General features: G+C 33.0%; 1 protein-coding gene across 1 annotated transcript in view; it reads left to right on the plus strand.

Moving 5' to 3' along the window:
• Positions 1-12,894, plus strand: part of LOC106877475 (neprilysin-1) — a 117,961-nt gene that overhangs the window by 46,113 nt on the left and 58,954 nt on the right. Inside the window, exons 4-6 of the mRNA XM_089342861.1 lie at positions 1,838-1,999; positions 5,842-5,925; positions 7,960-8,162. Of these exons, the coding sequence (XP_089198987.1) occupies positions 1,838-1,999; positions 5,842-5,925; positions 7,960-8,162 (449 nt within the window). The remainder of the gene's footprint in view (positions 1-1,837; positions 2,000-5,841; positions 5,926-7,959; positions 8,163-12,894) is intronic.

Genomic DNA, 12,894 nt, shown 5'->3' on the forward strand with positions numbered 1-12,894 from the left:
CGCTTTTGCTATTTTATTTTATTGACATCATAGGCAAAATTGATCATGGTGGTATTTGAACTAAGAACATAAAGGAATGTAATGAAATGCAAGGTATTTTAATTGTCACTAATTCTGCAAAATGTCTGTTTCTCTTTCATTATGTGTGTGTATGCACACATGCGTGCATGTGTTCACATAAGTTTTCACTCAAACTACTGTATCATAATATACAAGCTTGCATGTGTTTATATATTAAAATGTGTGTGTCAATATATGTGCATGTGTGTTTGTGTGTGTATAAACATTTTATGTCAACTCACTTTCCTTACAGGAATTTATTGGACAGGCTGTTACAGTCCTGGTTAATTCTTATTCAGAGATACTGTTCTCCTACATGATCAGGCAGGGTTCATGTTTTGTTCATACATGCTACTTTAGTATAGGTTTTACAGCTGGATGCCCATCTGAAAACTAACCATTTTACAATGTACTTGGTGCACTTTATTGCAGTAGCTGCACCGGGGAGATTGTCATGTTCTTGGAAGGTCTAAAAGAATTGTCTCTTGTCTTCATTCAAAGTCAACATGACAGAGTATGAACAGAAGAAAGAATTAGTGTAAACAATGGGTGACAGAGAAATAGGATGGTACAGAAGATAGGGCGATAAAAGGAAGAGTGTGTAATGTATGCCAAGAAAGAGGAATATAAGAAGGAATAATGTGAAGAAAGAGTGAAGGTTTAAGGTACCTTCTATCAAAGATAATTTCAATACATCAATTTATGTTGTATGGTATTTGTCTTGAACCAAATTTACATTACTTGCCACTAAGTTTTCTCTTAGCTCATTTTTGTTTTAATTATGCTAATTAGCTAAGACTATAACTGCCCCAACTATTTTTTGATGTCTAAGTCTTCTTCAGGAAAAGTATTGATTGCAGTTGCCATTAGGTGCTTGCTTACCTTCTATCAAAGTAAATATAATTTTGTCCTTGTTAGTTCATGCTACTTGGAGTAATTTCTCTTAGCTAATTTTTGCTTGTTTGTGGGGGTGTGGGAGTGCATTGAAGTATAGCTTAGAAGTTCACTTCTGAACCACAAGGTTAGGGATTTGGTCCCCCACTGCATGAACATTGTCAACTAATGTTCTATACTATAGCTGCAGATCAACCAATACCTTGTGAATGTAATTGGTAAGAAAAGACTGAAGTCTACTGTATATATGCATGTGTGTGAGAGTGATTTGTATTTTCTCTGTCTTAAATGTGTTCATTAACTGTAAACAGAGCCACAGCCTTATTATTAAATACAAGTGGTGTAGGCTTGCAGTCAACCATGAAAACATTTCCAGGTTTCTTGATGTTGTGCAAGCTTTATAAATGAAAGGGGCTTGTAAATACGTTTCGGCTGTTCAATGCTCAATAGACTATGGAACTTTCTCCCCTGGAAACAGGAGGGGAATCTGGCTGTAGCAAAATCTATCTCAGTAAACCCATGCAAGTATGGAAATGTGGACAGTAAAACGATGATGTGTATATATAATCGTCAAAAAACATTTGACATACTACTTTCATACAATGAACATGAAGTCTCTCTCTCACATACACACACACACACATATATAGCAACTTCATTAGCTTACAGTTGTTTCTGCTATAAAAAGCAGTGTACTCAGAGCTGTAGGCTAATGCAGTTGCATATGTAATTCACATTCCCTTATTGTTCCATTAATTTCATATTACAATCATTATTTGCCTAACACTTTATTCTGAAATATATATACTGAGTTCTAACAATATATTAATATAGTTATGGTCAAGTGAAATTATCAAATATATAATATATACAATATTTTCAGCGGCAAGACTGATGGATGCAATGAATACCAAGGTAGACCCATGTGATAACTTTTATGACTTTGCCTGTGGAAGTTGGAAAAGACTGAATCCAATTCCAGAAGATAGTTCCAGTTACAGCACATTTGAACAACTTAGGAACCAACTACAGTCCTTACTTAAAGGTAAGTTGGCTATATTGTAGAACTTAATGAATCAAAAAGATCATATTGTTTGTAATGGCAGTGGTTGTTGTTTAATTCCAGTCATGTGGTTAAGAATTTTGCTTCATAATCATGCGGTTCTAAACCTTGGGCAAGCCTCTTATTCCAGAGGCATGTATCAAATCTTGCTGAGTGAAACAAAGTAGACAGAAATTCTGTAGAAGCTTGTGAAATGCACAGTAATTCCTCTTTCAGTTGGTAGATTTAATGTGTCATCCAGTTTAACAATCCCATTTGTCTGTTCAGATGTCTTTACTAAGTTCCACTCTATTACAAGAATGGAAACTAAGTTTCAAGTTTCCTTTCCCTTTCTCCTACTAGCCTGTAAAGTGGTTAGTAATGCTACCCTTTTCCCTTCTGAGTTAAAACTTAAAAAAAAAATCTTTGAAATGGTTAGCAACAATCCAGCAGAGTTATGATAAAAAGTGTTCCAGCTTTGACCACTGACTTTTTTTGTTTCACATAGAATTATCTAAAACTTAAACATTTAATATGTTTCTTTTTTAGGTGAGTAAGGTTTGAACTGAAACAGACAGTGCTGCTATTTCTAGTAGGTTGAGCAACCAAATTGAGTGCTCCTTCATAGGTTCAATATCATTGTTTATTATCTATCAAGACAATCTAGGCAAGAATTCCAATCTCTAAGTCTTCCTGGAACAGTATCAATAAATTAACCCCTAATGATATTACTAATTATGCTGAAATCCCTTACCTTACTAATTTCACTATGACGAGGTTAAATTATAATTTCCAATTAGAGACAAGGCCCAGATATGGTTGAGTGAGGGTTCACTGATCTGTTAAGCTTCAATTCTTGACTGATACTTAAAGAGGTCAGGTCTGGCCAACCTACATAGTCCCAGTTCTTTAATATTTTTATAATCAGTCAATAGAGTGTAAAGCAAAATTGACCTCAATAGCTTTGAATTCTGAATGTACAAAGATATGAATATGGCAGGGTATTTAGTATGGTACACTAATGTTTCTGTTACTCCATTGAAACAATATTTAGAGAATGAGAAACTAAATACCTTCAAAGAAAGCTAAATATTAGAACTTTGCACCAAATTTATCACAGCTTTAAGCAGTGAAAATTAACATTCCTCTTGGATAGGGTTTCAAGCCCATCATAGATCACATTCTCAATGGAGTTAGATTATCTGAGGTGTACAGAATTAAGTATCTCTCATGATTAAACAGAACATTTGCAGTAGATTGAACTCAGAGCCTAAGAACAGATATTGAAATGTCTTAACCACATCATCTTGTTTAACTGAGACCAAACAATGCTATGATGTTTCTAGTTAACCTTTTTAATTCTCCTACATTAAATATGTTAATACTAATTTAACTGTTGATTTTCATGCAGATGATATCTCTGAACAATTCTATTCTTCTGTGCTGACTAACGTACATTCTTATACATTCACTTAGTGATTCTATTTCCACTATTTTGACAGATGAAGTGAAGTCTATGCTTCACTGATGAATTCAGAATAATACTGAACCAGTTATTTACTCCATATTAATATTAGTTATTTTTACCTTGCTGCATAATAATTATAATAATTTGTAGTTAGCTTTGTAATGTAACCTACATTAAGTGTTAACACTTTGTGAACCTATGATAGAGTTCGCCTTGTCTTTTACTGTTGAGATATTCACAGTCTCATGTGACAAAACAAAATAGAATTATATCATAGACAAAACTGACCCATAATACAAGAAATTAATCACTGATAACTGACCTGATTACTGGTTCTAGACTGGTTCTACAGTAACAATTTGAAATCACAACTGTTTGCAACAAACGGTTGTGGTGGTTAGAATGGGTGCAGTGATTGCAGACAATTACAGTAACATCAAAACAATAAAAAAAAGAGGACATTCTCAATATGTGCAGTGACAGATTAATAAATAGCAAAGGTTGTAGACGAAATGTAGTTAATCATTTAAACAGGTTAGCTGATGCATTTCCTCAATAAGTGAGAAAGAGCTGCAGTACCGGTAGTCTTTAGGTATCATACTAACTACAATAGTGTCAGACACTGATTAACGTCCGTTTCCTTGTGGTGCAGCTTTGGGTCACATATCCCACAATGTGTATTAACCTGCTAAGCCTAAAAGTTGGAGAGGAACAAAGACAAGACTCTAGTTTAACATCCGGTTATCAAATACAACCCCAAAAGTTTATTTCTAAAATAGAAAAAATAATTTTAAAAAATAAAAAGCAAAAGGTTTCAAATTCAGATTTAACTGTGATAGCTTTTATAACAAGGGTTTCTCTCATTCTTTTATGAATGCTGTTGCTCAACCCCAAATCAGTTCATGCAAAACAAATCCATGATCAAAACCAATCCCTTCATGACCATCCCATATTTTTCTATATCTACAACTACATTATCCACTGTGCTTTTCCTTTTTGAATGCTTTTGTTAGCATATTTCCACTGAACTACACTGTCTTTGTTTTAAATTAATTTTGGAAATAATGAAGTATTTAGTAAAATAATTTTGTCATTATTTAGTTGATGTCAAAGGAATGCCTTAATGGAAATTAATAGGTGTTATTGTCAAGAATATTGCATAAATCCAAAGACTCAGTTTTCAGTGAAATCAGTGCTATCACTCTTCTACTACAATAATTTATGTATTTTGTAACCATTTTCTGTACTAAATTGTAATGTTTTATGTGAGCCAGGTGATAGCATTAAACTTTAGTCACTACTGGATCTTAACATTTTATAATTACTACTATAGGAAGCAATAATTAGAATAAAACAAAATTAAATTAACAGTTTGTAGATGAATGATCACTTTTGTTTCTTAATGGTTTGATCTTCACAATGCTCTCATGAGATCAAAATCAATGTAGCTGATGTTTTCCTTGTGCAACTACGGAAAAGACATGCAGGAAGGCATTTCCAGAGTACTGACATTTTGTGAAAGAATGCCTGGATATATGGTGTTTAGTACAAGACCTAGAGTAGGGTAAGGATAATATGGGTGACAGGAGACTAATGAATTGGGTGGACCTGAGTGGTAATGGCATGAGATTAGTTAACTATAAAGAGCAGGGACCATTGTAGTAGTGGTAGGAAAATAGACTGAGGAAACAGCACATGTGTGGAGCACTAGAGTGTACTGGTAGCTCCGTGCCAATCAGTCAGGTGGAATATAATCTAAGAAAAAAGAATGTTGCTGCCTCTAAGAAAATAGAAACATATACACCATTATTATTAGTGTTGACTTTCCCCATCTATTGCAACCATGGCTATCCTGTCTTCATGTATACTCTTTAAAAATCAATATATTTGTTATATAGAAGATCCACAGTTAGCTTCAAAATCTGCTATCTAGGTATAGGACAAACATGGGTTATTTTGACACTGTTTTATAACAGGATTTATGTTTTAGAGATCAGAGCTTGTCACGCGCTAAACAATCTAGCTTAAAAACGTTAAATTGGACAAGATGTACTGGAAAAACAAAACTTGTTGATATTATTATTAAGGCAATGAGCTGGTAGACTCATTAGCATGTCAGACAAAATGCTTAGTGGCATTTTGTTTGGATTTATGTTCTTAGTTCAAATGCCACCAAAGTCAACTTTGCCTTTCATCATTTCAGGGTGGATAAAATAAGAATCAATGTAAATGACTAATGTCCTTCTTGCAAATTTCAAGCCTTGTGCCTGTAGTAGAAAGAATTACTATTATTATTATTATTATTATTATTATTATGATTATCATCATCCTCAATGCTACTACTACAATGATATTTTCTTTTAAATTCTCATTACAGATCTCCTTGAATCTGAAATCTCAGATGAAGAAAATATTTCAATCCAAAAAGCCAAAATACTTTATTCTTCTTGCATGAATAAAAGTAAGTTGTTGTGATTCAACTTCAAACCCTCACCTCTTCTCAGTCAAGAACTAACAGCTAAAAAACTTTTCTTCAAGATTGATACCTCTATAAGCTTATCATTTTGAAACCTATACTGCTTCTCAACCTATATATATTTTGTATGGAAATGTAACTATATTTATACTTAATCTGAATGCATTAGCAGAAGGAGAAGAGTGGACTATAGGGTCCAATGCATAAAATCATTAAGCTTGGAGATCCCCCCCTCTCTCTCTCTCTCTCTCTCTCTCTCTCTCTCTCTCTCTCTCTCTCTCTCTCTCTCTCTCTATATATATATATATATATATATATATATATATATATATATATATATATATTAGGGACAAAATCCAAAATTACAGGTAAAAACTCAATTAAAATCAATTTATAAAAAATTAAAATTAAATTGGGCTTTATAGATAAAATATATAGTTTTAGGGAAAATAACCAAGTTTCAAGAATATGGATAAGTACTGTTTTAACTTTGCTAAAGATTTTCTACTATTCGAAAATAATATGTATTCTTGTTTTTTATATTATTCATTTGGTTCTTTATAGATTATTTTTATTTTTAATAGATAACTTATTTAACACTAAATTATTTAGAAGTTATAGTTTCATTTCAACATAATATTAGAACTTCGATTTGAATAGTGTTGATATATTTTCGATTATTTTTGATTAATAATATTTGATTAATAATTAGTCTTTATTGTTTATAATATCGTTAAAGGTTTTTTTAATTAAAACTTTGTATATATATATATATAAAGTTTAATCTTTTATTCTTAATAATTTTTTCTTTCCTAATTTTTCATTCATAATTTTTTCATTCATAATTTTTTCATTCATATTTTTATTCTTACGTTTGTAGAAATAAATAATCTTGTATTTTTCTATTATTCAATTGATTTTTAATTATAATTAAATAAACGTCTTTAGCTTTAAATAGTATAGCTTTAACTATTACACCGGTTAAATATGTACTAATTTTATCTTCCTTATTATTCTAAACTTAAACTTCGTTCAAATTGTATTTAAAACAATGATAATTTAAAACAATGATAATTTATGTAAGATGTTTTTTTTGTATATAATATACATGTTATTATAATGGATGATGGGAGGATTATTGAATGGTTATTATCTTGATATTTTGATATTTTTAATAATTTTTCTATCTTTATAAAATAAGTATTTCATATTAATTCATTTGGTACTTATTGTTGGTTGAGATATATATATCTAATTTTTGTTCTACTTACGATCTGACGATTAGCTATATTTTTCAATAGAATTTATTTTCGATAATTTCAATTGATTTTAATCGATTTAAATTTCCTTTCTATTTGAAAATTAGTTATGAAACACGTGTAATCTTTTTATTATATTTATCTTATGATATTTACTTTACTTTATATTATACTCATTTATTGTGCTTTTAATAGTTAATTTTTCTATATGTGATAGTGGATTTTCATCGATGAGTTCTTGAAACTTGGTTATTTTCCCTAAAACTATATATATATATATATATATATATATATATCGTTGGTAAATCATAAATCCAAAACAGACACATTCTAAATTATAGAGCAGTAGAGTGTATATATAAAGATAGATATGGCTTTACTATCTAAAACATAAATATTAAGTACTGAGACAGTATAATTGCAGGTTTTAAATATATGTAATACACATCACCAATGAATGTAATATGTAAATGAACAAAACTACTACTTGATATTCAGATATTTGATAAGTAACTGTCAACTACTATCTTCTTTTTCTCTAGACCAAATTAAGTAAATACTCTTAAAGAGCATATGAAGACACATGAATCTACTTAAGCTGTTCTTCAGTACATTCTGAAGAGAAAACTAATGTGGGTTAACCACAGAGTCTACCTATACAGAGAGACTGCATGCTTACAAACCATTTGCATGTAACTTTATTTACAATATATCCAACTAATTTTCTGTTGATTATAGCAATGTTTTAATATAATTTCAGGTTTATTGGAAGACAGAGATTTGTCTCCTTTAAGGATATTCCTGGATGAACTTGGTGGTTGGCCTGTCGTTGATATCAATTGGAATGAAAGTAATTTTAACCTCTACAGTCTGATGTCAAAACTACGCTTGTACAACAACAACATTTTTGTATATATGTGGGTTTCTACGGATGAGAAAAACTCCAGTACCAATATTATCCAAGTAAGATATTCTACCTTCTTCTGCTGATATATTAAATCCTTATAATCTAATGTATATGTGTGTGAAAGACAATGAGTATGCCTATCGTTATGGATGAGGGTCAAAGAAGTTCAACTAACCCACATTGCCATACTCTTATGCTGTGATCATACACTCTGCCAGGGCCATCCCCATCCAGTCCTTGATATCATCATTCAATCTATCTTGATCACCTGTGAGCACAAAATTTCAGTTTTTATTGTCTGACCATCACCAACAACTTTTGCTCGATTCATCTCTTCCAGTACTACACCAGTTGTTTTACAGACCACTCAACTAATCTGCAACACATGTCAGAAGTGTATCATCTTAAATGCCCTCAGTCACTTGGTATTCATAACCCTTAGGAGTATGCTTTACACACATACAATACTTCTGGCAAGACTAGGGTTTTTAGAAATTTCAATTTGGGTCTTTTACCAAGGGGTACATCATCATCATCATCATCATCATTTAACGTCTGCTTTCCATGCTAGTATGGGTTGGACGATTTGACTGAGGACTGGTGAAACCAGATGGCTACACCAGGCTCCAATCTGATTTGGCAGAGTTTCTACAGCTGGATGCCCTTCCTAATGCCAACCACTCAGAGTGTAGTGGGTGCTTTTATGTGCCACCGGCACGGAGGCCAGTCAGGGGCTACTAGCAATGGCTATGCTGGAAATGGTGTATTTTATGTGCCACCTGCACAGGAGTCACTCCAGCGGAACTGGCAACAAACTCGCTTGAATGTCTTTTCACGTGCCAGTAAGGCGATGTTGGTAACGGTCATGCTCAAATGGTGATTTTTACATGCCACCAGCATGAAGCCAAGCAGCTGGTGCTCTTGCAACAATCACGCTCGGACAGTGCTCTTAGTAAGTTACTGGTATTGGTGCCATCACGATTTCCCATTCGCTTGCCCCAACAGGTCTTCGCATGCCGAGTTTAGTGTTCAATGAAGACGTTGGCATGGGTGCCAGGATTTCAATTTCGATTTCACTTGCCTCAACAGGTCTTCGCAAGCAGAGTTTAGTATCCAAAGAAGGAATGTTACGCATAAGTGGGCTGGCTACATCCCTGGCAGAGGCCTTGGATTTTGGTCTCCCTTGGCTTGCCAGGGATTCAGTTTACTTTTATGCCTTAATAGCACTGTATAATTTGAAGTGTCCACAAGTTTCATTCCATTTCTGCAGCCTGGTCACTGATGCAGTCTTGGTGTTCTTAAATGAAGAATGACAAAATCCTCATAACTCTTCTACAGTTTCTTACAAAGAATTATATTTAATTTCTGTAAAGGAAGCATACAACAAAATATAACACCACTAAAATTTTTATTGGCACATTATTTTAGCAATGACCAAGGAGGAAAAAGTATGTAAAAATCAATGTGGAATAAATTGAATCTTGTTGGAATCATAAATACTTGCATCAATTAAATGTTTAGCCCTAAGTCAATCCTGACTGAGCAGACCTATGCTGAAAATATGTTCCGACAAGAATCATCGTCTTTTTTTTATATAAATATAAGATTGTATTGCCTAAATAAAGATAGAGAATGAGCTGAAGGGGATTTAGCTGCTATTTTTAGTAGGACAAGTGACATTGTCCAATCACTCCAAAACAATTACACAAAGTAAGATAATGCTGAATCCATTCTCTCTAGTTCCAATATTTTAGAAAAGTAGGATATTAGATGACGTAATCAGAGGTACACTGAATAATAAGTGGACTGCTTGCAATGGATAATAATGATTTATAATAAATGCACAAAACCAGAAATTTGTGAGGAAGAAGCTTTTAAAAATCAGCCCTAATACTTGATTAGTACATTTATTTTTTTATTGACCCTGGTAGGATGAAAGGCCAAGTTAGTCTTGGTGTGGTTTGAACTGAGAACTTAGAATTGAAACATACTGTAAGGCATTTTATCTAACATGCTAACAAGTTAGTCGATTGACGAACAACAGGTATGACTTGTGTGTTGATGTGCATATATGTGACTTAGTCACTGAACTATGTCAGTCAAGCCATAGACATTGATCAAAACTTTAACATAACAAAATTTGGCACTGAACCAGTGACATATTTTGACTGTGTGAATGACTATACAACTTTTGAAAATATATATTCACTGTCATAAAAATGAGAATATTTTGCTAATGTACATCAAATGAAATACATTAAGTAATGAATACAAAAAATAACATTAAAAAAACAATTGAAAATAAGCTTGTGCTTTTATGGTTTTACATCTTTCTTTTACATTTCAGATTTTTCTGAAATATATATATCTACATAAATAATAAAACAAATGCAGTGGAGTAATGGCGAATAATTTACTTAAAGTCAAATACTTTTTTCATCAGATACATCAGAGTTTGTTAAATACACACAATGATTCAGTAGTATCTCAATCTGCAGAAAATAGTAGCTAAACCTATCAAATCACACCCTTAAAAAAAGGCTATATTGAACAATATTGCTCATGCTATAAAAACAATGAACCTGTCATCAAGTGTTCTATCACAATTTTTAAACTATCTTCAATCTGGGACCACACAAGAGTTTAAGGTCTTTGTGTAGATGTACAGCTTGATATCAGTTGTCTTAAATCAGGAAAGAATAAATTAGCAAGTATATACAAACAGATAATTTAAATATATAAGCTTTGTAGGGTAGGGTTTTCGAGCGAGATCGTTGCCAGTGCCCCTGGACTGGCTCTTGTGCGGGTGGCACATAAAAGACACCATTTCGAGCGTGGCCGTTTTCGTGCGGGTGACACGTAAAAGCACCCACTACACTCTCTGAGTGGTTGGCGTTAGGAAGGGCATCCAGCTGTAGAAACTCTGCCAAATTAGATTGGAGCCTGGTGTAGCCATCCGGTTGCACCAGTCCTCAGTCAAATCGTCCAACCCATGCTAGCATGGAAAGCGGACGTTAAACGATGATGATGATGATGATGATGATAAGCTATACCTGTCAGTCATGCAGACTAAGAGACCACTCTTAGAGGAGAAGAGCAACTTCTGAAATGACTGAACCTTCATATTTTATATATGTAATGTATATCCCCATCATAATGATAAGCAGAAAAATACTCAGCAGGCCTTTTTTCTGCTAGTAACAGTTGTAGCTAATTTATGTACAAGGCTAGCAATTTTGAGGGGTGGAGTTAAGTCAATACCATTGATCCCAGTACTACACAGGTACTTTATCAACACCTCCAGAATACTGCAAGGCATTTTGGCCAATGTTCTAATGATTCAGCCAAACCACCAGCCTTTTAAAGACAAATGATATTTTAAATCAATTTCTATGAACAAAATATAGGCTGGATATTGGAGGGAATAGATTTTCTAATAAACATTTTTAATGTCAAAACAACTCTGGAATGAATTGGTAAAATTAAATTATATAAATTGATATCAGATAACCTAATTAAACTGCTTTCATAATCATTTCATATCTCCAATTCCATAATAGCATGGATTGGATTGTTACAGAGTGAGTCAGCTCTTATTCAGAGATACTGCTCTCCTAGAGGGACTTCCCATTTTGAGCATGGTTTCTATAGCTAGATGCCCTTTGTATCACCACTCAATGTATTGAGTGCATTTTATCATGGTACCAACATTATATAAATTGCTTTAGCCAGGTCATGTGTTGTTGAAGACTTCATGCTTGGGATTAGCTTGTATCGTTGTCTAAGAAATGAACTCACCATTTTTCCTCTACATCTGTCTAAGTGCAATTGATAAGGTGGGGCCAGGTAAAGTTTCTTTTATAGTGAGACTCATCAAGTGTCTCATCCACACAGTTGTTAAGCTGTTGTTCCATCATATTTTATTGAAGTTAGTATTGTTTAGTTCCAGCTCAGTCCAGATCAAGCAGACTTGTGAGCAAAGGTTTTTCTAACCACAATCATCTCATTCTTTACTGAGAGAGAACATCTCTGACTACAGGATATGATATCCCCTTCTTTGTTGCTGTTTAGCACCAGTTAAACTCTGATGCAGTGGTCTCATGGTCCTTGACTATGGGTTACCCTTATCACTTCCTTAGGCCTCCTTTTTCACTTTAGCACAGGTGAGTTTTGAGTGATTTAACCATTATTTCTAGCCAATTGAATGATCGCAAAGAGGCTCTGTCACATTGGCTTATACATTAAACTGTTCCTTTTCAAAACAATGTGATTAGAGAGCAATTTGGCTGCTTTTTCTAGCAGAACAATCAACTATGAAGAGGCTCCATAGTTGATTTATTGCTGTTGGATGTATTTCCATTAAAATTTCACTTTAAACTAATGAAATATATTGATCCGTTAATTTGTAGACGCAATTTCACTTTAAATACAATTTTATTGAAAAACTTTACTCAACCAAACAAAAATACTACACTTAGCTGATGATGGCCATTCTTCACTTTGGTTTCGAAATTTTACATGGAAAATTCTTTGAAGCCAGCATTTCTGTGAATTCTTTAAAAGAGAAAAGAGAAAAAAAAAAAGAAAATTTTTTATCATTCCCTGAAAATTGTCACTAGAAACGTGTTAAAGCATTTAAATTGAATAAAAGCAATTTAATGAATAATGGTCATTGATTAGTGACATTCAATTAACAGATGAATTGTTCAGTTTTTTTTTTAATGTTTTATCTTTTAGTCAAAGAGGACAACAGATCTCATGACCTTTTTACAAGGCTTCTGAGACTAG

This window comes from Octopus bimaculoides, chromosome 26 (genome assembly GCF_046866305.1).
Source record: "Octopus bimaculoides isolate indiv1 chromosome 26, ASM4686630v1, whole genome shotgun sequence".
NCBI classification, from domain to species: domain Eukaryota; kingdom Metazoa; phylum Mollusca; class Cephalopoda; order Octopoda; family Octopodidae; genus Octopus; species Octopus bimaculoides.